Source organism: Cygnus olor, chromosome 2 (assembly GCF_009769625.2).
Source record: "Cygnus olor isolate bCygOlo1 chromosome 2, bCygOlo1.pri.v2, whole genome shotgun sequence".
Classification (NCBI taxonomy): domain Eukaryota; kingdom Metazoa; phylum Chordata; class Aves; order Anseriformes; family Anatidae; genus Cygnus; species Cygnus olor.
Genome location: NC_049170.1, coordinates 105,092,818 through 105,119,884, shown reverse-complemented (window position 1 = coordinate 105,119,884; position 27,067 = coordinate 105,092,818). Strand labels below are relative to the sequence as shown.

General features: G+C 41.4%; 1 protein-coding gene across 2 annotated transcripts; it reads left to right on the top strand.

Moving 5' to 3' along the window:
* Nucleotides 1-13,698: 13,698 nt before the first annotated feature.
* On the top strand, nt 13,699-27,057 carry SEH1L (SEH1 like nucleoporin). Of its 2 annotated transcripts, none has more exons than XM_040549951.1 (9): nt 13,699-13,904; nt 16,117-16,167; nt 17,584-17,730; nt 18,604-18,815; nt 20,168-20,266; nt 21,324-21,464; nt 21,778-21,935; nt 22,637-22,787; nt 26,270-27,057. In XM_040549951.1, exons 1-9 carry the CDS (start codon nt 13,794-13,796, stop codon nt 26,457-26,459), a joined length of 1,260 nt encoding a protein of 419 aa, XP_040405885.1. In that variant the 5' UTR covers nt 13,699-13,793; the 3' UTR covers nt 26,460-27,057. The 2 variants fall into 2 exon arrangements, with proteins under 2 accessions (XP_040405885.1, XP_040405886.1); XM_040549952.1 differs by having other exon boundaries at nt 24,660-27,057.
* The last annotated feature ends 10 nt before the right edge of the window (nt 27,058-27,067 follow it).

Sequence of the window (27,067 nt, the reverse complement as noted above, 5' to 3'; positions counted from 1 at the left end):
TGTTAGAAAACGTTATGACTGGTCAATTGCTGGTGCCATACGATTGCCATCAGATAGCCGCGATGATTTTAACGCCAACACAAAAATTACTGTGGGAGCAAAAATGGAAAGAAGGGTGCGAATTGGCTGCCCTGCGTAACCTGGACCGGCAGCCTGGCGAGCCCCTCTCGGGAGCCGGGATCCCCCCGTTGATGGGGACCGGGCCGTTATTTGATCCGAGATTGCAGGCTAGGCTCGACGATGCCATCTTGCGGCAGTCCGCGTCTCTGGCCTTCCAGGCTATGTTGAAGTTGCCTGAAGTTGGAAAAGCCGAGCCATCATTTACCAGCATTAGGCAACAAATTACCGAGCCTTATATGCAATTCACCGATAGATTGAGAGGCGCTTTGGACAAACAAATTGACAACCGCGAGGCCAAAGAGGCCCTTATACTAATACTGGCAGTGGAAAATGCAAACACAGACTGTGAGAAAATACTCCAAGCCCTGCCTGCTGATACTACATTAGTACAAATGATAGAGGCTTGCGATCGAGTCGGATCCATAGAACATCACACTGCTGCTTTGGCTGGAGCTTTTGCTGCTGCGCTTAAAACCGGGGGTAAATGGTGTTTTCACTGTCGAGCCACAGGGCATTTTGCCACTGAATGCCCACAGCGAGGAGCGGGGGGGAACGCGGTAACCCTGCTCCTCCCACTACTTGCCCACGGTGCGGCAAGGAATGGGCTAGCCAGCACCATTTGAAGTATAAAGCAGAGGGAAGGGATGCAGCGCCGTCTTGCTAGGACGGTCTAGCACCACACTAACAGGTCTTTTTTTACTGCCTGGAGTAATCGATGTTGACTATGAAGGAATAATACAAGCAATGGCATGGACTCCTTCTCCTCCAATGCTCATACCCAAGGGGACTAGAATTGCACAGTTAATACTATTTAAAGCCATAGTTCCACAAGCAGAGACGTGCGACCGACATGATGCGGGGTTTGGATCGACGGGACCCCCATCAGTTTTTTGGGCCTCAGCCATCACCATCAAGAGACCTACACAGACCCTAACACTTCATCACCCAAAGGCCGACCCCTCGAGCGCACAAATAACTGGGAGCTCCCCAGCCCGGATTACCTTCTCCTGCTATGCTCCCTCGCAATTGGAATATCTTGATTATCGATTTAAAGGACTGCTTCTTTACTATTCCACTTCACCCTGCTGATGCTCCTCGATTCACATTCTCGGTCCCAAAAATCAATAAGACCGAACCAATGGATAGGTATCATTGGACTGTGCTGCCTCAAGGGATGAAACATTCCCCAACAATTTGCCAAACATACGTAGCAGAAGCGCTACGCCCCGTACGCAAACGATTCCCGCATGTATACATCTATCATTATGTGGACGACATATTGCTCTCCAGCCCGACAGACAACTTAACACAAGAAGTACTGCCTGTTCTATGGCAGGAGTTACAGACATGGGGATTACAAATTGCACTGGAAAAAAATCAAATGGAGGTGCCTTGGAAATATTTAGGCTGGAAGATACGGCAGCAAAGTATTCAACCCCAAAATGTAGCCATTACAATGGAAATTCACACGCTCAATGATGTCCAGAAGCTTATAGGCAATAGAAATTGGGTAAGGACACAATGCGGAATTGACAACCATACACTAGCACCTCTGTTTGAGTTGTTGAAAGGGGACACTAATATTAATGCGCCCCGCTGGCTGACTAATGAAGCCAGGGCAGTGCTACACCGTATAGAGGAGAAGATCTCTGCCCAACAATGCCAGCGACAAGCAGCAAATTTACCCATTCAGCTCTACATATGCAACCAGAATCCACAACCTTTAGCTATTATTGCGCAATGGGACTCCAACGCAACAGACCTGTTGCTGCTATTAGAATGGGTGTTTCTACCCCACCAACCGACAAAGACACTTGCCACCCACATTGAAATGTTTTCAGATTTGATTAGGAAGGGAAGAGAACGAATTATAGAAATGGCCGGAGAAGAGCCAAAATCCATTATCATTCCGATAGTTAAAGACTACCTTGATTGGTGCCTGCAGAATAGCTTAGAGCTACAATCAGCCCTTTCAGGTTTCAATGGTCAACTTGATATACATCTCCCGTCTCATAAAATGCTTACCTTTTATAATAATGTACAAGTTGAGGACAAGCCGCTATATCGATGGCACCCAGTCCAATGACAAACAGTATTTACAGACGGTTTTCAGGGAGAACGGGAAAAGCTGTAGTCACGTGGGAACAAGGAGGCCACTGGCAACATGTCATAGAAACAATACAGGGCTCCCCTCAGATAGTAGAATTACATGCGGTAGTAATGGCTTTCAAGCAATGGGACCAGGCTCCACTAAATATTGTCTCTGATTCACATTATGCAGTAGGAGTAGCACAACGAATTGAAAGATCTCAGATCAAACACATCCACAACGAAGCACTATCCTTAAAATTTAAAGAGTTATTATTTCTTGTAGAGCACCGTACCCACCCTTATTGCGTGATCCACACTAGAAGTCATACGACACTCCCGGGATTCTTTGCAGAAGGAAATGCCCGGGCTGATCAATTGACTAACATTGCATTGCAAGTCCCAGTGCCAAATACATTGTCCCAGGCTTGTCTATCACATCAATTCTTCCACCAGGCTGCAAAGGCATTGTCCAAACAGTTTGCCATCCCCATAGGAGATGCTAAGCTCATAGTACAGACCTGACCAGATTGTCAACAATGACCAGGCCCACCGACTACAGTTAATCCTAGGGGCCTCTCTTCTCTTCGGATTTGGCAAACTGACGTTACTCACGTTCCCGAGTTCGGGAGGCTAAAATACGTTCACATGTCCATAGATTCTTTTTCGCACACGCACTGGGCCTCTGTGATGACGGGCGAAACAAGCCGTCACATACAGACACATTTCTGTGCGGCCTTTGCCACCCTCGGAATCCCTAAAGAAATAAAAACTGATAATGACCTGGCCTATGTGAGCCGCTCTATGAGGGTTTTTTTCCATACTTGGGGTATCACAAGACAGGCATCCCACACTCACCCACAGGACAAGCAATAGTAGAGCGTGTTCACCACACATTAAAGGACTTATTGGCAAAACAGAAAAAGGGGGAGACACAGGAGACCCCGCAGAATAGATTAAACAAAGTGGTATATCTCATGAATCATTTGACACTACCTTTTCAATACGAAGAAATACCAGCTATAATTAAGCATTTTAAATCAATGGAATCAGGACTAACATCCGTTCCAACAGGAAAAGCGATGGTTATGATGAGAAATCTGGATACTGGGGGGTGGGAAGGACCATATCCCTTAATAACCTGGGGGCGAGGGTACGCTTGTGTTTCCACAGGACAAGGACCATGATGGGTGCCGGCTCGTGGCGTGCGACCATGGTTGGGACCATCGTGCTCATCCGCCTCTGCAGCTTCGGTGCCTCCTGGGTCTCAATCCAGACCAGGCGAAACATCTGGGTTACCCTCGCCAGCATGACCGGACAAAACCATATGTGTCTGTCTATGGCCACCACGGGAAATCCGTTCATGACCTGCCTAGTCGGGATTCCGCTAGAAGATAAGGATCTGACAAATTTGGTTAGCAGCACATCGACAGGGCCACACCTTGTGGGGGGCGGTGGAACCTCTCAGGTACAGGAAATGCCTCCAGAGAGGCAATGAACAACTGGGATGGTTGGGTGGCCCAATTACCGATAGCCCCATTGAAGCCTCAGGAGCTAGGTATCTTGGGAAGTGTTAATGCGCTTGCCTGCTTAAAGTTCAATTATACTGGGAAAAATATTACCGCGGTTAACATCACGGCCAGCCTATCTGTGTACCGGAATGAATCCAAATGGTGCAGTTACACCACCCCTAACATATCTAGGTCCTCGAACGCACCACTGGCCTTGCCAGCCGGGGTGTTCCTTATTTGCGGTGACCAGGCCTGGCAGGGTGTCCCCTCGCTAATTGCAGGAGGACCTTGCACTTTGGGACGTTTAACTTTATTGACACTTAATACCTCTATGATCTTGAATATCACGAAGCTCCATAGGCGGACGAGACAAGTGGTCAATCACTACCAGAAAGACTGCACGGACAATCTTGATTTCTGGGAGGCTGATAAAGTTATTGTAGTCCCCTTCCTTACACTTGGTGTTGCTGCCGCCCAGGCTCTGACAACGCTCAATAAATTAGGGTGCTGGCTTGCCAAACAAAACAACGCCACGTCTGTTGCACTACGTGCTCTCTTGGCAGATACTGATTCTATTCAACATGCTACTTTGCAGGAGGGAGGTGGCTTGGGGGCATAGTGTAGCAAACAAGCTAGAAAGGAGGAAGTTGGAACTGATGGGAGGAGATTCCTGGATCTGGTGGAGCCAATGAAACAACCCATCTACGACATGTCTGGTGGGGAACCCGGCAGATAACAAAGACTGGACTGTCTACTTGCTGCAAGCGCCCCTAGAGCCACAGGAATTAGATATCCTGGGATGTGTAACAGCAATAGCATGTGTAAGGTTCAATTGCTCAGGCAAAAACCAAATCATGAAACAAATGGTCAACGCCACACTTGCTCCTTATTGCAATGCATCTCTTTGGTGTAATTATACGAAACTATAATAGCATCATTCCTTGCGCCAGGAGCCTCTCTGCTCGGCTGTGGAACAGACGCCCCTAGGTGCACCCCGAGCATTTTCCTCGAAGGGGTCTCCACTCTCAGCCACTCACCACGGGAGTAGACAAGGACCTCCTGAAGCCGCGGACAAATTATTTTAAGTGATATTTTCTTGTAGTATGAATGAGAAGTGCAAGAGGCCTCTTTGCGTGATTGTGTGATTGTGCTGTGCGAGTAAGAAGCAGCATCGCTGCGAAGCAACATCCCTAGCACTTAGTGGCTTGTTGACTGATGTAGATTCTAGTAGGCACGCTACTTTACAATCATAGTTCTGCATGTGATTTTTCACCCTGTTGCTTATTGTACCTTGCTTATTGCAGTGTTTGCGAGGATTGATAGAAAAATCTATAGAAAGCGTTTGGTTGATTGAAAATAAAAAAGGGGGAATTGTGGGAGAAGAATTCGCAGGGAGCTTTGTGCTGTTTTGTGGGAAAGGAATTCGCAGGTGGCTTCACGCTGTTTCACACGTCCCTGAGTTAGAGATAATGAGGAAAACAGCGGTAGAACCAAAAACTTGAGCAAGGACGAGATAAAGTAAATTGGCTACAGTGTTAAAGATGAGTTTTGGGCAGTGGCCAATTGCTGGCTGGCTCAAGGCGCGTGTCTGAGGGTCTCTAACCAATTGTATGACAGATTCGGGTGCGTGGACAGTGCATGGGGCTACGGGGAAAGTATACGTAGTGGTGAAAAATGGCAATAAAGGTTCTCCTGTTCAAGAGCCACCAGGCGTCCGTGTCGTGTGTGCCATCAGGAATTGAATTTTCAAGTTAAGGAAAACACGGTACAGAAAAACTCATGAATGTCACAGGGCCAGGCAGATCCTCTCTGTCAACAATAATATTTTTAAATGGTTATCAGAAATGGAACATTTCACCATGCCATATGCTGCTCGCTGTTGGCATGATAATCCATGATTGTCCATAAATGATCAGTTCCTAGTGCAGCTAGGACCAAAGCAGGTGATGCAGGTAGCCATGAAAGACGGGCTTCCTCAATTTGTATAAATATGAATTTATGTATTCCTGTATAAGCATCCTTAATGCATATAGTTCATGATTTACTTTCTTCTTGGCAGGCCTTTGCATCTTTTAAAATCTTCCTGTATAAGCAGAAGAAAGCAGTCAACAGGGAAAAAAGGAAAGTATTAATTGCATTTTCTTTAAATCCAAGGCAGTGACAGTTACTAGTCATTTTGAATATCTCTTCCAATGTTAATAGTTACACTGACCTTCCAGCAGAAGTTAATTAAATGATACAGGTTTATACAGTACGAATAAAATCAGCCTAATGTGTCAAAAGTGAAAAATTAACCTTATCACAGATATTTTTCTTTCTCCTCTTATGATGTGGTTTAATTTAATGTAATCTGTAGATAATACTGAACCCAAATTTAAAAAAATATGTATCAAGACTGTCTTAATTCAGTATGCTCTTCCTCTGTATGTGATCTAACATTTAATAAGGTTAAAATCCCACTGTCCTTTCTGCCTTATACTTAACCATCACCATGAAGGGGATGTTTTTCTTTACTGTTCGGCTCTAGCTGTAAGAGGAAGTACACAGAGGTTAGCTAATGGTCGAACTCGTGACTCCTTAACTGGAAACTGCAAATTTTCTGGGGTTTCTATAAGTCCTGGCAGGCTTCCCATTACCTTGCTACATGGCACAAAGTGTTCTGCCTGCCACCAGTAACGAGGGGTGCTTCTTCCCTCCTGTCCATTGCCATGGTGGGTGCCTACCACTGCTCTGCAGTTCATATTGTGCTTTTGTGCACCACTGCCTCCACCCTCTGGATACCCAAGAAACACAATAGGAAGCTAAGGCACTTACTACAGCACTCAGTGCCTTGCTTCCTAGATTTGCTGGACCGTTCAAAGGGGAATGTCTTGTTAGGCAGTAATCTTGAATTCACTCTTCATTTCATCTAGTTTTAAGATAAAAAAGCATTTGTACTTCTTATTCACAAGACTAAAAATAGGCAACAAAATAACAAAGTTTTACATTTGACCTAAGTGAGGAAGTAAAACTTTTGAACTACATATAGTATTCACATTATTTCCATTTCATAATGTCTTGGATGTCAAGATGTCTGTGGTCTTATATATCTTATCTTTCATCACTGGAAAATCCCTCTCTTGATGTAGCATGTTAGTTTTGATAGACCATTTCTTTTATAGCATTTGAAGTCTTCCTGAGGAGGTCCAGAGAGATTTAATCTTATTCCACAAAATTTATTTTACTTGCTCTTAATCTAGAAGATGGTCTGGCTTTTTTTTTTTTTTTAATTTAAAAAAGCATTGTTTCATTTCCCAGAATATGTGAATGTCTCTTTGTTAAACCAGATATCATCTGCTGTATTTGACTATTTAATGACTGCTTGCCTTAATATAAGGGGTATAGCTTGTCCCCTCATCCCTTTGGTAATTTTGATGTTTCAGCATGAAAGGCTTCCTCTATTGAACTTTAGTTCTGCAGCAGTGTTTCCACTAATAAAAAACACCCGATACAAATGTCTATATGGGATAAATGTATTTGTCTCATAATTGGGCATTGACTGGAATTGGACACAATGGTAAATAAATATCCTGGGATGACAATCCCCACATATTTCCTGAATTTTTTAAAGTAATTGAAGATTTTGGACCCAGTTCCTAAATAAATGTCAAGAAAAGTAATTCTGATTGCTCTATTCTTTATCTGTCATGACTACGCAGATGAAAATCTATGATAGCAATTTTGCCTTTAAAGTCATTTTCTTTTTTCTTTTATTTATTTTTATTTTTTTTTAAAAGGCTCTGTACTAATTTTCCTCACAGAGTGACTAACAGAAATATGACCCTTGTCCACCTTTTGTAGTTAATTCATTAGGTCAACTCTAACCACTAAGCCCCTTGTCAGGTTATTTCTGTTAGGGATAAGGAGCAATTGAGCTTAAAACATTGAAGCCAGGTTGATGAGCCTATTCCACAAGGTCTCTTGGCTCCACCCTTGTGAAGCGAAATCTGCCAGCTGTGGATCATTAGAGCTTTGCTGTATAGGAAGCATGAGGAGGTGAGGAGGGAATTAGCTCCCCAGGAGAGTTGGAGGCTCAGGTTAGCTAGGGTGCTTTTCCATCATGGTGAAGTGGACTCAGTGTTCCCCAGTAGGCTGCTTTTTCTTCACGTTTTCTACCATCTCTGTGAAATAGTTTTAGAGACTCTATGAGCTAGTTACAGTGGTGGTGCCTTCTCAATGCAGTAAAACCCTGGTTGTCCTACTTCACTGTGAAGTAGTTTGGAAGTGACTCAAGTTCAGAAGCTGGCAGGTAAGTGTTGCTGGGTTCTACAGTTGCTTAATATTGAGGGGTTGGAGTACTTCCTTCATCTTGTTTCTTTGCAGTGAAATTACTTACGTGGATTCTAAGCTCCCTTCCCAGCCCTAAAAAAAAAAAAAAAAAAAAAAAAACCTCAGAAGCTCAAGCATATACAGGTAAGCCTGAGTTTGAAGAATGTTCTGAAGTATTTGTTAAGGTTCAACAACAGGCTGTGTGAAAAAGGTGCCTTAATGTGAATTCAAATTTTGCCTTGGGGCAAGTAGAAACAGATTTGGATAGATACCGGTGGCATTATCATTACTTTCACTAAGTGGAAATTGAGAGAATATGCTGTTTCCACAATATGCAAGTCAAAAGCCCTTAAATTACTAGAAGTTATAGCTACATGGAGATATTTTCTTCCTTTAAAGTTATCGTTGGATGTCTCCTCCTGACCCTACCGTAGATAAGCTCCCTGAACAAAAAGCGTGAAAGGTGTAACAGTTAAAAGTTTCTGAGGTAGGGTCAAGTGAACATCCTCTTTCCTGCCTGTTAACTGTGTCTTTCAGAGAGAAAGATGATCGGATCCCCAGGAATTTTTTCATTAAAAAATGATGGTTGAAGAAGTTTTGTATCAAGGCATTGTGATTTAACACTCAACACTAAGAGTTTTTTGAGGGAATTTTAGAAGTCAGGTCACCAGCGAGTACGTACTTTGTAAAGAAGTTGTCTTATGTGGAGGGAGTTCACTGGGGCACAGCAGATCCTAAGCCACAGTTGGGATGTCTAGCTGGCAACTCAGCTTGTCTGGCTCATTAAGTTGCAAGTATGCAGAAAAATTTTCAACAATGCGTTCCACCGTTTTTTAGTCTCATCTGTGGTGGTTTGCAAAGGAGTTTTTGCACTGGCAGGAATGCGTTCAAGTAGTTTTGTGGCAATGCAACCTATTTTTGGAAGTTGTCTTGCCATTTTATACATCTGCAACCTCCTCCCTTCCTCAAGAGGAGACATTATGAAGTCTGAAGTTACAATTCTCTTATGCAGAATATGAGCCCCACAAAGGAAAGGTAGTTGTTCCTCTTGAAGGGGGTACGTTTGAATCCAAAACTCATCTTTAGGGCTGAAGCAAGACACGAAGCTCTTTATGTTAATAGGAACATGATATTTTCCGCCTGGAACACGATTCAACAGAGCAGTCAATAATTTCTTTAATTTTGAAGATGCTGAAATGGACCCTGGGTTTAAAAAGAACCAGTTCCCAGCCTGTCTCTAGAAAGAGTTGCTTAGGGCTAAAATCTGAGTTTTCTTTCTGTTACATGAAGATCCAAAGAGCTTCATCCTTCACTCTCAGGTGAGTTCAGTGCTGCCTAGTCTGAAGATTTTCAGTACTCAGTAGTGTACCCCAGAGTCTCCTATTTTGAGAGGGATTGCACTGCCCTTGAATAATATGGGAATCCCTTTTTTCTGTCCCAAGGGTGAATGGTGTAAGGCGCTTATAAATCGTTGCAGGTTGTGGTGGTTGTCAATTGCCATGTAGATTAAGGCCGTGCAAGTACCTTCTGCTGTTTCATCTTCCTTTTCATTTGTAGTCTGGTTACTACTAAATATTACATATTCAGTGAAATGTCCTAAAAAAAAAAACCACATTACTTTTTAATTTTAACAACTTTTTTTCTCTAGGTCTGCTAGTAGCCGACAAGGTAGAAAGAGATGCTTCTCTTTCATTGTTGTGAACTTAGAGGCAGCGCCAATTTAAACTGTGACTGAGGCTCTGCAATGATGCAAGTCTCTCTTACTACTTCACATTCAGTGATGCAACCTGAGTTTCCATTAATTACCTTTCAAGGATTCAACTGACTTCAAGCTTTTGGACAATGACCGTTATTTGAAAACATTCCTACAGGTTTTTCTTCATTTACATTTGCTATCTCCATCTCATTTAAAGCAGACAGGACTGGTTTGCTTCTCTCTTTTCTGGAAATTTGCACTAGGAACCATTGTTAGAATCAGAATTCTGATCTAAGAGTGTGATGAAAAATGTTGAGCTCCAAGTTGGAAATTGGAGAGGAAAATGTTCACATATACGTAAGAATTGTACTCAAACAGCTGATTACACCTTTTCTTACACCTTTTAAGGGAAAACTTTAAACCTGAGAAGCAACGGGTAGTTTCTGCGTTTCCCTTGGGGATAGCGTACTCTTCTGTATTTTGTTTCTCTACAAACAGTCCAAAATTTTAGTCATGTTGTCAGTCATACGACCAAGCAACCTTGCATGGCATTACCTGTTCCTCCCCCCACCCCCAATAGATCAAGCCCTGAATACAAGACCAGACAAGTAAATAATGCCAACATGTAAAACTAACTTGTAAATACATCACTTTTTGACAGGTTTTTTTTTTTTTTTTGGCCCTCTGTGGGCCTTAACAGTACTTCAGTGAGAAGAATGTCTTCTGGTGTGTACTGAAATTATACCTCTATGCCACAATGTCTATTTCTGGGGAGGGACGGATGACAGAATTCCTTGTAGACACCTGAAGGAGTTGCAAAATAATAAAAATTTAGGTGAAGGACAAGTTCCTTCTCTTAGTAGTAGTAGTAGTTGTTGTTGTTTTCCATGCAGTCTTAAAACGAAGGTCATAAAAGAAATGCTGTTTTCCCAATATGCAAGTCAAAAGCCTTTAAATTACTAGAAGTTAGAGTTTCAAGGAGATAACTTCAAAGAAAGAAATTACTGTTGGAACTCTCCCCCTGACCCCTCCATAGTTTGGCTCCCTGAAGAAAAAGCGTGAAAGGTGTTATTGTTAATAGTTTCTGAGGTAGGGTTGGGGGAAGATGTTTTTTCCCACTTTTTCACTCTCCCTTTCTTCTCCTTCAGGCGAGTTATGGTAGCTTTCCAAAACTTCGACTATCCTTGGGATGTTCAGACCAGCATGTTCTTATCGTTATGTCTCCTGAATGCCCTTCAGGTTTTGTCTAAGGTTAAACAAATACTTAAGAGTGTCATCCAGAGATCTCTTCTGAGGCAGGATAGTTATGAGTGGCAGGGAGAGTGGGAGGATATGGGCAGGCATCTAGAGCAGGGGGCACCTTCAGTGCTTTGGAAATTCACCCCTGAACAATTGGAAAAAAACCTAGAAAACTGGTGGAGTGCTTGAAAGAGATGTCATCACCCTAGCAGTACCAGACATCCAGAAATCACTGCAACGTGCTGGGGCTTGGCCTGTGCTTACTGAGCTGCATTCAATGCCAATATAACCCCAGTGACAGACCCTGTGGCCACTTCAACCTGTGAGACAGGCCCAGCAGCCACTCTAAGCCCTAAAATGGGCCCCAATGCTGAGCCAGGGAAACAAACTGTACAGGTGTCAGTTGCGCCCGTAACCAAGATGAAAAAATGGTTTAGAGAGCCAGATTGTTTAAAACGCAGAGAAGCTCCTGCTAAGACTAGGTACGGAGAAGATGAGGCTGGGCTGTCAGAGGAACAGGAGGATGAAGGTGTTGCAAAAACAACAGTAACTACCCGAAACCTATACCAGTGTGAGCTACGAGATGTGTGAAAAGATTTTGGTCTTTGTCTAGGTGAGCAGCTTGTCACCTGGCTGCTCTGGTGCTGGGACACTGGAGACAATGGTCTGGAATTAGAGAGCAGGGAAGCCAGGCGGCTGGGATCCCTTGCTAGAGATGCAGGCATTGACAAAGCAATTGGAAATGGAGCACCAGGCTACAGCCTCTGGAGGCATCTCCTGTCAGCTGTGAAGGAAAGGTGTCCCTACAAGGAAGAACTTGTATGTCTACCTAAATAAATGTAAACTGACCTATTTGTATTGATTCTAGAGACCGAGGACAGGGGTAGTATGTATTTAAATGAATAAACGTGTATGTGTACATGTATTAAAAAAATAAAGTAAAACGTGAGAATGATAGATTTGTTGGCTTACTGACCAAACCAAAATTTAAGATAAGAGTTTAGTCTTGATTTGAAATGTATGATTTTTATTGTCAAATAAAATAAACTTGGTAGGCAAAAAAAGAAATCATGCATGCATCACATTTTAATATATATTTGTATTTCAAATGAAACATTGTCAATTATTTATGAATCTGATAATTTTGCCTTGTCCCCACTATCCTGTATTACGGTATGAAGAAATGAACTACATTTAAGCAGGTGAAAAAATACAAATTCACTTATTCTAGCGTAGTCTGAGTCTTGACAAAATCATTACATTTCTAAAAACTGCAGAAGAATGGACTTTTTGACAGATGAATCACTAACTGGAAACAATTCTCTGAAAAAAAAAAAGACAAGACAGTTCTTTATAATCAACAGTTTACAGTAAAAGACATTTCCCAAAAATAGCTAACAAAACCAACCTTTCAGAGATACTGCCATGAATTTAAAACTTATAAAACAGTGTTAATGTTTTTCTCAGGCACTGACTTTCCAACTATTTGGATAAAGCAGTAACTAAAGTTTCAAAATATAAATGTCTTTAAAAATGCTGAACGAAGATTTAAAAAAAAAAATTGTTCTGCTTAGCAGTCCAAATAAGTGCATGGATGTTATTTGTGTGTTTTTGTTTGTTTTGTTCTTATATGAGTATTTTTCCTCTAGCATGAAAAGCTTAATACCTCTTTAATAACATCACTGGAACTGTGAGGAATAATCAATTTTGCTTGCTTTTCCCATTGTACAACTTTAATTTTACCTGTCATTTAGAAAACACTGAAATCTCAACCTCTGAAGTGATTGTGTGCAGCTGGGGGGAAAATAAAGATCATGTTGTCAATGGTCTTACAGTCCACAGTGAGGTTCTCTGTAAAGCCAGTCTCCTGTTCTCCACTCAGAATTAGTTCACCAGAATCTCAAAACTTGGCCAACTTAAAGCATGTACAAACAGCTGGTAATTTTTCTTCTAAATCCTGCCTCATTTTTCATTCTCTGTAATTGAAAACATATTCATTGTTTTCCCTGAACTTGGGTGACAAACTATTTTTAAATATCTTAACTCCTCCTTATGCAGTACCATTAAAATAATTAATTTCTAGCATCTTAATAGAATCACAGAATCATTACGGTTGGAAAAGACCTCCAAGATCACCTGGTCCAACCATCACCCTACTGCCAATGTCGCCCTCTAAACCATGTCCCTAAGCACCAAGTCCAACCTTTTAATACCAAAGCACCCCTTCAAGTCCAGGATTGTTGTGATTTACCTCAGTCTAGTATCATTATTATCATTCCTTCCCAGATTTGGGTACCAGCATACCTAGATGTGTTATGAGGTCTGCTAATGAAAATGTGTGTTAGTAAGTGCTTGCAGGAAGTGGGCAGCAGAAAATGGTGCTGTGGTGTCTAGGGCATGCGGTCACAGCAGCTCCATCGGTTACTGTGGAATATAGGTAAGAGTTTGTAAAAATGAGTACGCTAAAGATCAACCCCAGACTGCCAGGTGCATTCCCCAAGCGGCAGGACAGTTTCGCCTTTATTTTTGCCAAGCCTTTGGACATCCCCGAACAAATTCACTTCACCAAGCTGACCGCGCGTCACTCTTTATTGCCACGACCCAACTCCATCGCAAAACCGAACCGAGGCGGCGAGAAAACACCACAGGAACGGGGCCGGGACACCGCTCACGGACCCCGAGCGCTGCCTGATGGAGGCTGAGCCCCAGCGGCGCGTAACCGCCATTTGCCGCCGCCGCCGCCCCGCCCCGTGTCCCCGCAGGGGGCGTGGCGGTTGGCGGCCGTTGGCGGCCGTTGGCGGCGGCGGTTGGCGGGGCCGGGCCGCGCCGCCATGTTCGTGGCGCGCAGCATCGCGGCGGATCACCGCGACCTCATCCACGATGTCTCCTTCGACTTCCACGGGCGGCGCATGGCCACCTGCTCCAGCGACCAGAGCGTCAAGGTGAGCGGGGGCCGGGGCTGGGGCCGGGGGGGCTGCCCGCAGCCTTCCCCTCGCGGCCGCCGCCTCCCCGCCGGGCCGCGGGGTGCGGCTGGGGGAGGCCGTGGGGGCCGCGGCTCGTTCGGAGGCTTCGGCTGTTGTACGGGGGGTTTCGTGAAGGGAGCTGGCGGAGGAAGGCCCCGGCTCGGTGGGGAGCGGCAAGGAGCGGGCTGAGTGCGCCGTGTGCGTGCTGTGGCACGCTGGCTGTAAAATGCCCGAACTTCATGCTCCTTTAGTGAATATAAAATCATTCGGAGCGAAAAGTTAACTGCTTTCTCCATTATTTTTTTTTAAATGCATAGTCAGAAGATGGACAAAAACGCATGAGTTACACAGTGAGATTTAGGGAATTTAATCTGCAGACAGCAGTTTTATTTTATTTTATTTGACCAGATAAATGGTTGGGAAAATAGCTTTTCTATACAAAGCAACGTCAAATGTGGATCAGGCTTAAAAACTGCCTCTTGTGGTTTAACTCTGGTGGGGGGCCAAGCACCACCGGGCCTTCCTGTCACTCCCCCTCCTCAGAAGAACAGGGGGAGAAAACACAATGGGGTTGCTCAAGGGTAGAGATAAGGACAGGGAGACCACTCACCAGCTACCATCACAGGCAAAGCAGACTCAGCATAGGGAGTAAAATATAATGTATTGCCTATCACTAGCAGACTAGAGCAGTGAGACCTACAAGCAAACTACAAACACCTTCCCCCCCATCCACCCTCTTCTACCTCCTCCCCCCGAGCAGTGCAGGGGCACAGGGAATGGGGCTGCGGTCAGTCTATAGCACTTCGTCTCTGCCGCTCCCTCACGGTCACCCTCTGCCCGTGCTCCACGTGGGGTCCCTCCCACGGGATGCCGTCCTTCCCGAACTGAGCCTGCGGGGGCTGCCCACAGGCAGCAGCTCTTCAAGAACTGCTCCCACATGGCTCCGTACCACGGGGTCCATCCCCCAGGAGCAAACTGCTCCAGCACGGGTCCCCCCACGGGTGGGCGGCAGCTCCCCCCAGCCCCCCTGCTCCTGCGTGGGCTCCTCTCCATGGGCTGCAGCTCCGGCCCGGGGCCTGCTCCTGCGGGGGCTCTCCATGGGCTGCAGCCTCCTCCAGGCCACATCTACCTGCTCCACGGGGGGCTCCTCCACGGGCTGCAGCGTGGAGATCTGCTCCTTGTGGGACCCATGGGCTGCAGGGGGACAGCCTGCTCCACCAGGGGCCTCTCCACAGGCCGCAGGGGAACTACTGCTCCGTGCCTGGAGCACCTCCTGCCCTCCTGCTGCACAGACCTTGGGGTCTGCAGGGCTGCTTCTCACTCCTCACTCTCCCAGCTGCTGTTGCACAGCAGTTTTTTTCCTTCCTTAAATCTGCTCTTCCAGAGGCACAATCTGTTGCTGCCTGGCTCGGCTCTGGCCAGCAGCAGGTCCCTTTTGGATCTGGCTGGGGCTGGCTCTGATCTGACATGGGGCAGCTGCTGGGCTCTGCTCACAGAGGCCACCCCAGCAGTCCTGTCCCACTGGCATATGAGCCCAGTACATACAAGCAAGCAGCCTCTTCTCTGTGATCGTGTATTAAGCAACAAGTCTTCAGAAAGAAATCATCAAGATGATTAAGATCTATGGAAAATTGACAAAAAGAAAGGTTAAGGGACTTGAATGTGGTTTTAAGTCAGTTGAGAAATACTAGAAACAAAAATAACATCCCTTACCCCACTGGCTTCATGTGGATTCATTCAGTGGGACTCGGCGATCTTTGTAGACCCCTTCCAACTGAACTATTCTGTTCTCTTCTTCTTGGGGGTGATTTTCATGGGCCACATCACAGGTTTGGGACTCTGTCTGAGGACATACCATGGTGAGAACCGTGGGACCAGTACAATAAAACTAAGTAATTTACTCTTGGAATAGAAAAAAATGGAGTGTTGAAAATTGTAACAACTTGTCTTGTATGAATAACATCGTTTAAAAAAGATATGCTTCATGTGATTATGGATTTTGCAGGTGTATGCTTGTTTTCCCTGCCTGTTGTAGGGCTGTTTTCAAAGTTGAAGTGTGGTTGTGCAATGAGCTAGGTAGAGTTTTCCAGAATAAAACTTTGTGATATTTTTTTTTAATGGCTGTGGTTTTTGGTACTACCTAGTAAGCTTTACATACAAACTGTGTGATTGTATTTCGATTTCTCAATAGGTCTGGGACAAAAGCGAAAATGGGGATTGGCATTGCACTGCGAGCTGGAAGGTTTGTATTTATGATTATTACACAGTGATACTCTTATTTTTTTATTTTTTAGAAACATACCTATTTTTTGCTGACTTTAGAGTAGAAATACTTTTTTTTCTTTTTTTTGGAGATCCTGTGTTTCTGAAAATATTAGAATGGTTTGGGTTGGAAGGGATCTTAAAGATCATCTAGTTCCAGCCCCCTCTTGTTCAAGAGGACCATCAGTAATAAGCCCTGTTCAGTCTTAAAACTCGCACCACTTCTTAGCAGTACAAAGGTACATCCTAGGCTGAGGGAATAAAAGTGCAGCCAGGAAAAATACACGTTAGTAAGCATCAAACCTCATTACCTGTTGGGGCTACGCTGAGTACCAAAGTGCGTAAAGACACGTTGTATGCATTTTCACCAGGTTTCCTTGTCAGTGAATTTTAACTTTAAGTTGTTATTCGTATGGTAAAATACTTTGTCTCTGCTGTTATAAAGCATCTTCAATGCCTCTCACTTAAAGCAGAAGCTAGCATGCAGTCTTATACTATTAGTACTTACTTACGTTGCTATTAGTACTTATTTATGTTGACAGACTTTGTTATCGGTAAACGTAGTGGTGGCAGTGAGGAATTGGAATCAGTACCTTTATTTTTAATTTAGTATTTCCTTTTTTGCATAGTGTAGAGTGAGGGGGGGGGGGAAAAAGGAAGAGGTCTGACTGATAAATGTTACATCTGACTGCTGTATTATTTTCCATAACCTTTCTGAGAACTGTTCATGGAAACTAGTTCATCAATGTAACTAATTAGTGCATTCAGCCTCCAGTTTGTCCTTAAACTTGTATAAAATAGAACATAATGTATATATATATATATATATATACACATATATACCTGTATATATACAGTAATCCTTGTAAATGGAAGTGCAAGTGAAACTTTTGAATTCCTCTTCTGTAGAAAAAGAAGCATTCACTTGACTAGGTATCAAAGAGGAGTTTCTTGTAAAGAAGAAAAAGATAAGTGGTGCCCTGCACGTGCTTTGGAAAAGTACAGGCAAGCTGGGAATGGGCATGGTAGTAGCTGAAAACTGAAAATGAAGCTGTACTTTATGCATCAAGGCAGAATCATAGCTTGCAACTATTTTTTTGGAACTTGTATTTTAAAGGAGTAATAAATAATGCCTTGAAATGAGCTTGTAATAATATCTTCTAACAGTTAATAGCAACAAAACTTAGCAGTGTTTACAGAAATAGACAAATTCAGCAGTTGTGTTGAGCTTTATAAAATATCGTAGGACCATACCACAGGAATGGTCTTACTACTTCCTACAACTTACTTCTGCTTTACAGCGGGCAATCATGAAAACATACATAAAAATCATTTGTGATCACTTGGAATAATATAATGTTTTTCTAGACTGTAGCCTTTTGGTGTTATCTTCTAGACACATAGTGGATCTGTGTGGCGTGTGACATGGGCCCATCCTGAATTTGGGCAAGTCCTGGCTTCCTGCTCTTTTGATCGAACAGCAGCTGTGTGGGAAGAAATAGTGGGAGAGTCAAATGATAAACTCCGAGGCCAGAGTCACTGGGTAAGATTTTAACATATTAATTCACTTTTTCTGTGTTCTCATATAAACAGATTTGCTGTGCCACACTGATTTGTTTGCTTGTCATAATGGGTCGAAGCTTTGAACTGTTCAAACTCCAGAATTAAACAGAAAATTGGACATACAGTTGTTCTAAATACCCAGTTACTAGACATTTCTAGTTTTGCAACGTAGTTGCTATTCTTGAAACAGAATGTGGTCTGTTTTCTTCTGATAACAAACTGTTCTTGACTTTACAATGTTTTGTTAATTTGTGGCAATATTCCAAAATAGAGTGAGTATTTTTAAAACATTGAGGCAGACAGCTAAATGGCAATATTCAGGCCAGTTAGTGCGACTACCATTGGTGTTTCTTAATCGGATGTTCCTCTGCAAACCTGCAGACAAACCTTCTCGGAAATACTTGTCGTTTTGATGATTCTCTTGGAAAGTGCTTCCTGGTAAACTTCAATAGCACTGAGATTAGAAAGCAGGGTTGTTAGGCTTCACAGGCGATACTGTCACCAGTATGAACAGTGAGGACAGTTTTGAACTGCATGTGGCCAATACTTTTTTATCGTTTATATACTTATCTGTCAGATGTTATTTTTCCGAAGAGCGTAATCTAAACAACTCTTGTTGGTATCAGTATTTTGATATCATGGGATGCATACCCCTGCTTGAAATTGCATCAGTGCAATGATTTGTCATTTCTCTTTAAGTTGTATAAAGTTTTTTTTACTTCTTGATGGATGAGGTAAGTGATCCTAAAAAATGGTATTGTCAGACTTGGCTTTTAGGGAAGGAAAAATTGAGAAACAGCTCAGGGAATACATTTTTGATGGAAACTTCAAGAATTTCTGCCTTTCTTTGCAGGTAAAGAGGACCACATTAGTAGACAGTAGAACATCTGTTACAGATGTGAAGTTTGCTCCCAAGCACATGGGTCTTATGTTAGCAACTTGTTCAGCAGATGGAGTTGTAAGGATTTATGAAGCCCCTGACGTGATGAATCTCAGTCAATGGTCACTGCAGCATGAAATCTCATGTAAGCTAAGCTGCAGTTGCATTTCTTGGAATCCTTCAAGGTATGTTAATAAAGCTGTAGTTGTTGTCTTATGACTGGTTAAACAAAAGATCTGAAGAGTTAGTTCTGAAATTTTGTAGGATAAATCCTACAGTACTCATGCAGAAGGCTGAACGTACATTACTCAAATCGGGAAGAAAGCTGCTGACAGCTCTCTTAATAAAGCCAGTTTGGCTGACCACAGAAGCGTTAGAAAAAGTGCTCCCTGTGTCCTGTGAGGATGTATTCTTACCTTAATTATTTGTAGCAAGTAATGAGCTGAAGAACTGTGGAGTGCTCTTTATTTATCCCACAAAATTTAACTGAGATTCCGTAACTGGCTTGGGGGGGGGGATGGGAACGGGGACACACACATCTTATTGCACTCTACAGTTACGTTAAAGGAGGCTACAGTGAGGTGGTGATCGGTCTCTTCTCCCAAGCATCAAGTGATAAGACATGAGGAAGTGGCCTTGAGTTGCACTAGGGAAGGTTTAAGTTGGATATTAGGGAAAAATTGTCCACTGAAAAGGTTATGAAGTGCTGGAACAGGCTGCCCGGGGAAGTAGTTGAGTCACCATCCCTGGAGGTCTTCAGAAAACGTGTAGGTGTGGTGCTTAGGGACATGGTTTAATGGTGGGCTTGGCAGTGCTAGGTTAAAGGTTGGACCAGATGGTCTTAGAGATCTTTTCCAACCTAAATGATTGTATGATTCTATGATTAAGACGTCACAATAAATGATAATTTTTGATGCCACTAACAAGGACACGTACCCTTGCCAGTGCTAGGAACCACAAGCCTTGTTAACACAAATGCACAGTCTAAGAGACGTGTTGTTCCTGTAGTTGTTTCCTCAGGGGCAGAATGATTTACTTCACCTGCTTGGACAGAAAGAAATAGGAGAGGAATGTGGTGGGGTTGTCCCAGCCCAGGAGAATACATAAATAATCAGTGCTGAAGGTTCAAAGTACAGGCTTTATCGTTGAAACACCCCAGGGAGTTGTGTTAAAAGCTGATGAAAAACTAGAACTCGTAGACATTTACCGTTTGTAATCCCTCTTCCCCAAAAACTTAATGAAATCCTACTAAATCCATCACTGAGAGTACTGCATAGGATACAGGCTCTGCCATGTAACTTACAGCAAGTATTTAAATGAAAATGCATATATAAAATTAGTCTTTCTGTTGTACAAAGTGGGCATTCAAGACAACAAAATTGAGGTAGCACTGATAACCGTGAATAGTATTTAGTAATTTTCCCAGGTGACTTTTTTGATTTCCTTTACAGATGCATGTCTTAAATTTTAAAAATGGCTTGGTTTACTTTTTGTGAAATAATTTGTAAAGGTAACAATATTTATTTTTTATTTCTAGCTCTAGAGCACATTCTCCAATGATAGCTGTAGGAAGTGATGACAACAGTCCAAATATATTGGCAAAGGTTCAAATTTATGAATATAATGAAAATACCAGGTATGCTACATAGCAGTGTATAACATTTGTGGTATCTTAAAATAGTTTGTAACATGGCCTTTTGTTTCATTCCTGTTGTTACATGTGGATAGGAGTGTTAAATAATACTCCTCAGTTTTGTCTCTAAGTCTTTGGATGGGAGATTCACCTCAGAATCCTTGCTGATGCCAATGGACATGACAGATTTTGATAATTTTGTTCTATCCCAGCACAGAAATTCCAGTGTTCTTAACGGCATTTTAAAGGGAGAATTGCTTTTTCTGCTTCTACTATTTTTTATCCTTAATTTTGCACAAGGAATCAGTAGGGCCACAGTTGAAGTTTGAAATCCGCTGAACTAAGCACTGTTTTGTTGAAGGTAACAAAAATGGTTTTAAAAACATGTTTGTAAATGACAGAATGTCCTGTGAGTTACTAGCATTCTGTAAAAGTTGATACAGTTAAGAATTCAGAACCAAAAAATGCCTGGAAGCGCGCACACAACCACTTTGAATGAAATGATGGCACAGAACCCATTTCATTGCATGGTGGCCACGTGAACAGAGCCAAGGTGTTTTGTGAATTTAAGCCTGGCTTCTGACAACGTTTTCTGTGCATTAACAATAAAGAAAAGTAGTTGTAACTTAACCTTGTGGTAAATAAGAAAATGAAATATGTTTGTTACACGGCAAGGAAGGCAGACAGTGCTCTGCATACAAGCATGGAAAAATTAGTAAGTTTCTGGGGGTATAAATTAATTTTAGATTGTAAATGGAAGAATTTTTTATTTGTCTCTTCCAGCTGTGGACAAAAATGTTCTTTGTACTGAAATCCTTGTTTGGTTGGATGATTTAGCACACTGTTGGTAGTAGTTGATGTATCTGATGTATTTAGTTTCTGAAGAAGTCAGCTTGTAACAGCGTAATAACGGTGTAATTTATGTTAAGAAAATGATTTTAGTTTTGCAAGTCTCATTATGTATATTAAGTCCATTTTCCCTGTTCTGCTGTGTCTGACTTCTATAATTTGTCACTGGTAATTTTGGTAGCACTAAAGGGTAATTTCTCATGCTCTACAGGAAATATGCAAAAGCAGAAGCTCTGATGACAGTCACAGATCCTGTACATGATATTGCATTTGCTCCAAATCTGGGAAGATCCTTCCACATCTTAGCTGTAGCAACCAAAGATGTACGAATTTTCACACTGAAACCTATAAGGTGAGCTTAAAAGGAAGACCAGAAGACTGTCATTGAATATATGATATGATACATACTACATACTCTTTGGTAGTATGTGGGAAGCATAAGAAGTAATTCAATTTATGCAGGACTGCTTTTTAGCAGCCTGATTTTTAAGATGACAAGAAAGTGAGCAAGACTTTAATTCTGTCTGAATATCTTTTAATGCTCCTAGTCTATTAACAATTGTTCTGTAAATTCCTTGAAGGATGCAGTCCTGTCTTTTAGTCATCATGTTCAAGCCAGACCTTGGAACAGTTGTGTGCAGAACTGTCGCTCTTCTCTTTAACAGGAAAGAATTGACTTCATCTGGAGGATTAACAAAATTTGAAATTCATATTGTGGCACAGTTTGATAATCACAATTCCCAGGTGTGGCGAGTTAGCTGGAACATTACAGGCACAGTGCTTGCCTCTTCTGGTGACGATGGCTGCGTTAGGCTCTGGAAAGGTAAGAATTCTGTGTCTCATCCACTTGAAGTGGTATTTTGCTTCGTATATCAGCTTTGTGGTATGCTGAATACATTTGAGAAAGCATAATACATTTCTAGAGTAAAAATATTAAGATCCTTAAATGATATACTTTTACATTTACATTTTAGGAAAAGGAAATGACTTTCTGGGCTGAAACACTTACTTGAATGGTTTAGGTTGCTGTGAATAGTTGTTACCGTACTATATCTGATAACCTCAAATTGTTTTACCAGATCACAGCGATGTAAAAATGTCCGTTTTAAAAACTTAACGTACTGAATTACTGTCTTTGCCAGTTGCTAAAACCCAAAATTTTTAGTTACAACATTCAGGCAAACTGTCTTTTTTTCCCCCATGAGCTTTTTTTTTTTCCCATGTAAATTTCCAAAAGCAACAATAAAAATCAGTTGTGGTTTTCTTATCCATTTTCATTTGTTTCTCAGCATTTTTAGTAAAGATGAAGCAAACTCATTCTTGGTAAGGAACAAAACTGAGATTTAATTGATGGGTAGGCAGAGAATGTCAGGCAGCTAAAGGGCCAGATCCTCAGCTGTTTGAAATATTTATGTTGGTACTAAAGTAAAATTCTGATTTGCGCAAGATGCGTAGCATCTTAGCTGTGCCAAAAGCTAAGCTTCAGAACAGAAACTAACAATTTTTATAAATGTATATTTGCAGCTAATTACATGGACAACTGGAAGTGTACTGGTATACTGAAAGGTAACGGGAGTCCAGTCAATGGTGGTTCCCAGCAGGGAATTTTTAACACCTCTCTAGGTTCAGCCAATACAAGCCTACAGAATTCACTAAATGGATCATCTGCCAGCAGGTAGGGTAATTGGTAGAAAGGTTGAATTTCAGTAAATATTTTCTTCTCTGAATCTTCTTAATTTCACTTAATTTTCGTGTTTTATATATTTTAAAGCGCAATGTCATTTGCTGTGTGAATACTTGTACAAGCTATTCTGACTTGGCTTTGTGGTGGTGCCTGTTATGCAAGTGTTAAGAGGAAAATAAAACCATAAGTTACACTGAATTACTCTGTATAAATAAGTTATGTAAACAATGTTTCACTTTTAGTCCTTTCACAATATTAAAACCAAAAACCGAAAAGCAACTTTTCTGAAATAGTTTTGAACAAGGAGAAACTTGATCACACTGCTTTGTAATTGCCCCTGTTTTAGATGCATGTTTGAACGTTAAGCAAAAATACCAGCAACAAATTCTGTTTTTCACTGGGATAATGTAGCAGAAAGGAAGCAGGAAAAGATACTTCATTGTGTATGGTTTCAATAGTCATATATGTTAGTGTTAGTTTAGTTTACTTGCATTTTTCCAGTTGTAACATCGAGTACAAGTTTGTTTTTTTAATCTTGCTCCTTCATATGGAATTCTTACTGCTGATTAATTTGCTTTCTCTGTTGTGTTTTTATACTGCAACAATTGCTATTAAGTATTTAACTGCGTTAACTGAACATGATTTTTAATTTGTGCACACTAAACTCTAGAAATTAGTGAATCCTGCATTTGTAAGGTGCTGTCCGCACAGGTTATGTGCTGTATAAGGACTGGGTGTGACCAGATTCCACGGCAGAAACTTCCAAGTTATAGCCCCCATTTTCAGCTACTTATATATATATAAATACTCTTTTGTAAAGTACTAGGACAGTTTGCTTTCGGAGAGTGTTGATATTCCACGCCCCCCCCCCCCCCCCCCCCCCAGCAGTTCTGGCAGCTCAGAACAGCAGTTCTGGCTTCCAAATCCTGAGCTTTGTTGAACAGAGAAAGGTGTTCACGTTTTGCTTGCGAGATAAATGGGAGAGCAAGAAGTAGTTCTGGGCCAAGTCTCCAAAAAGAAAGGAGAGCAAAATGGTATCAGTCATCTCGTTCCAGGTGCTCCGTACCGTGCAGCAAAAATGCTGGAATGAAGCTTGGACATGTGATACCCAAAGCTACATAATTGTTATTTGGGCTCCTGCAGGGAGATGCAGGCCAATTTATACCTCTTTAGCATAGGCTGTGGTTTCATAATCTCCTTACTGAAGACTACTGCTGCCAGAAAGACTACCCTGCCCTACCCTACCCTACCCCACCCCACCAGAGAGTGCTTGTTCTCCTCCCCCCTATGCTGGTAGTCAGCCATTGTGTGAACTGAAACAGACCATTATTTTAGACTTCCTCCATTGCTCTGGGTTTTGAAAGTCAGATATTTGAATTCCCTTTTTATTAGAAAATTAAATCTGTGGCTGTGGAATTTAAGAACATGCTCCTAGGACAGAGCCATGCTATAGAAAAGATGCACGTTTTCTCTTGCAATCATATTGGCAAGAACTTCATAAACACAGTTGCTAACTTTTTTTGCAGGGGTTATTAACAATTGCGGTAAAGATTTCTTTACTGACATTTGACTAAATTAGTATGCTACACAATTTATTTTGTCTGTTACTGTAGATGTTATGTTTCAATATTTAGACATTTAAACACACAGAATAGCTAAAGCATAGGCAGATTTGGGTCTCTGGAAAACTTTGTTAAACGCAGTCATCAAAGTGGGTTCTCAACCAAAATAGTTTTAAAATGGATGAAGTAGATTGTCGGAAAAGAAGGCAGTAGGGTTATGTTGTTATGCTGATATAATTATGTATGTCTAGATTTGTGATACAATTTCCCTTCTCCATCTGTATTATGTCCTTTTTAACAGAAAGCAGAGCTGATACCAAGCTAACTGGAGTAACTTTGGTGTTTTGCTGCTTGTTGCATGCACACAGGAATGGAAAATGAACTCCTTTTTCCCCTCCCCAACGCCGTTTGACCTCTCCCAAGACACCAGCAGCCTGCTAACTACTAAATGCTATTCAAAAACCTTTTTAAAACACGTTGTGTACTTTTTTGTACTAGGCCGCAGTTTGATAGTGTTGAAACTCCTGATAGAAAAATACTTAGGAGAGGCTTCTTGTTTAAAACAAAACAAAACTTCCATCAGAACAATTTTTTGAAAAGCTTGACAAATTAAAAGACTAGTTCATAGTTAAAAATGAGAATCTTGATTGGGATGGGAGGAGGGAAGTGACCATTAAAGTAACTTTCACTAAAATTGTTTTAATAACTGATATGTTTTACATTTCATAGTGTTTAACACTTGATTAAAATTCCTAAACATCATAAGTTTGTAACTGCTTTGTAATATATGAAACTGTTCTAAAGGAATAAGAAAATTGTGTTTTGAAAATTGTACAGATGGTAGCTTTTGATAGTTGGGTGTTGCTTCATTTAAAACTTAGTATGACTTCAAATGCATGTTTTGTAAGTACTGTCATACTTTTTTCATCCTAACTGAGAGAAGTACTTTTTCTGATGTGTTTGTACATTCCTCTGGCAATGATTCCATGGAGTAACTAAAATTGAGTGTAGTATCTAAAAGTGCAAATAATTGAGCCATACAAAAAATTAAATCAAAATGCAGCTTGTTGTGGATTGTCCCATACTCTGGTTAATTGTATAGCTGTTCTCTTGCGCAAGTCCACAGAACTGTAAACAAGACAGAAAACGTCTGTAGGTACCTAACATAGTTACGCTAAAATGCACAAGTATTACGGGTAAGTTCTAATAAAAATGACAGAAAAATGACATGAAATGGTGTAATTCTGAGTCTTGCATTCACTGGGAATCTTAAATTTACTCTGAGGATTTTGCAGAAATACGTAGTACACACAAAGACTGTATTTCATTGAAAGTAATTATTCTCTGTAAATGTACATTATTAAATTTAAAGTATTGTAAAATCTATATGATGTTTTTATGTCTATTCTGGAAGTGACGTGAAGTTAATCTGAATTAGATGGATACACAGAAAATGTACTTGCATAGTATTTAATGTATAACTTGTGTCGCAAATGAAGCGTTACTAAAAGCTGTTAACAAATCACGGGAATTCTGGGAGAGTGAAAGCATGTTAATAGCTGTGCTACAAAATCCTTTAGATTTCCAAAGCAATCTACCAATTTTGTAAAATGTATGCTAAGATTATTGTTATTATTTTCTATGAATTCTGGGGGAAAAGACTGTATTTTTTTCCTTTAAAGAACAGTTTCCAGATTTGTCTTGTTTTGAATTACAAGCCTTGATTTCTGCTATTACGTTCTATTGGTTTTGGCATGGATATACTAAAGCTTTTGTTTTTTTTCCAGCATGTCTTTTCTCCCCTTTGGTTCTCCTTGTATTTACTACCTTTCTCTTTTTCTTGTTTTGTTTTTTGTTTTGTTTTGTTTTTGTTCTTGTTTTGGTGTTTTGTTCCTGTCTTAATTGTTTCAGGTATTTCTTTCCCCCTCTGGATTCCCCACGGGCTGGATCGAGATGGTCCAGTCATGCCCAGCTCCTTCCTCCTCCTCCTCTGATAGAGCACTCTTGCGATGCTGACACTGCCAACCTCCAGTATCCTCACCCTCGCAGACGATGTGTGTCTCGGCCTCTTAATCTATTACCTGAGAATGAAGGGGTTTAATACACGTTACTTTTAATAAACTTTAAAGGGCCTTATTCTGATGTTCGTAAACACGTTCATTCTGGCTGCTTTTGTGTTTCTTCTCTCCTACAGAAGATTCTCAAAATTCGGGGGCTTTTATGCATGTTTTGCAAAACAAACTACTGTATTTGGAACATGTTATTTGAGTTTGTGCATCAAAGGAACATTTTAGTCTGTAGCCTTTGATGAACACATCAACACATACAAACAGTATTAACCACGACCTATTTACAGAGTAGCTGACTTCAAAGTGCCTGCCCTTTTTTCTTTTTTCTTTCTTTTATTTTTTGGAATCAGTTTATTGTAGTCTTGAATTTTTTCTTTTCTGTATTGCACTGACAAATGTGAAATGTACTCTCAAAATTAAACGTACCTTCAAGAAGCTGTTGAATAACTAAAGGATGATATTGGATCAACTTGTATATAAAAAAAAAATCAAAACAACAAAACCATTCCTGTGTACACTGCAGCAAAATACACTTTGGAGTGTTCGGTTACTTTAAGAATTTTCCATCTTGCTGTATAAATATTTAAATTTTATAATTGTGGTTGACTAATAAACTTATTTTAAAAGGTCTGTATTAGTA

Coding starts and splice junctions, on each gene's coding strand:
- SEH1L (XM_040549951.1), top strand. CDS start 13,794: ATGTTCGTGGCGCGCAGCATCGCGGCGGATCACCGCGACCTCATCCAC. Junction 21,465..21,777: donor TTCACACTGAAACCTATAAG/GTGAGCTTAAAA, acceptor TCTCTTTAACAG/GAAAGAATTGACTTCATCTG. Junction 22,788..26,269: donor AATGGATCATCTGCCAGCAG/GTAGGGTAATTG, acceptor TAATTGTTTCAG/GTATTTCTTTCCCCCTCTGG.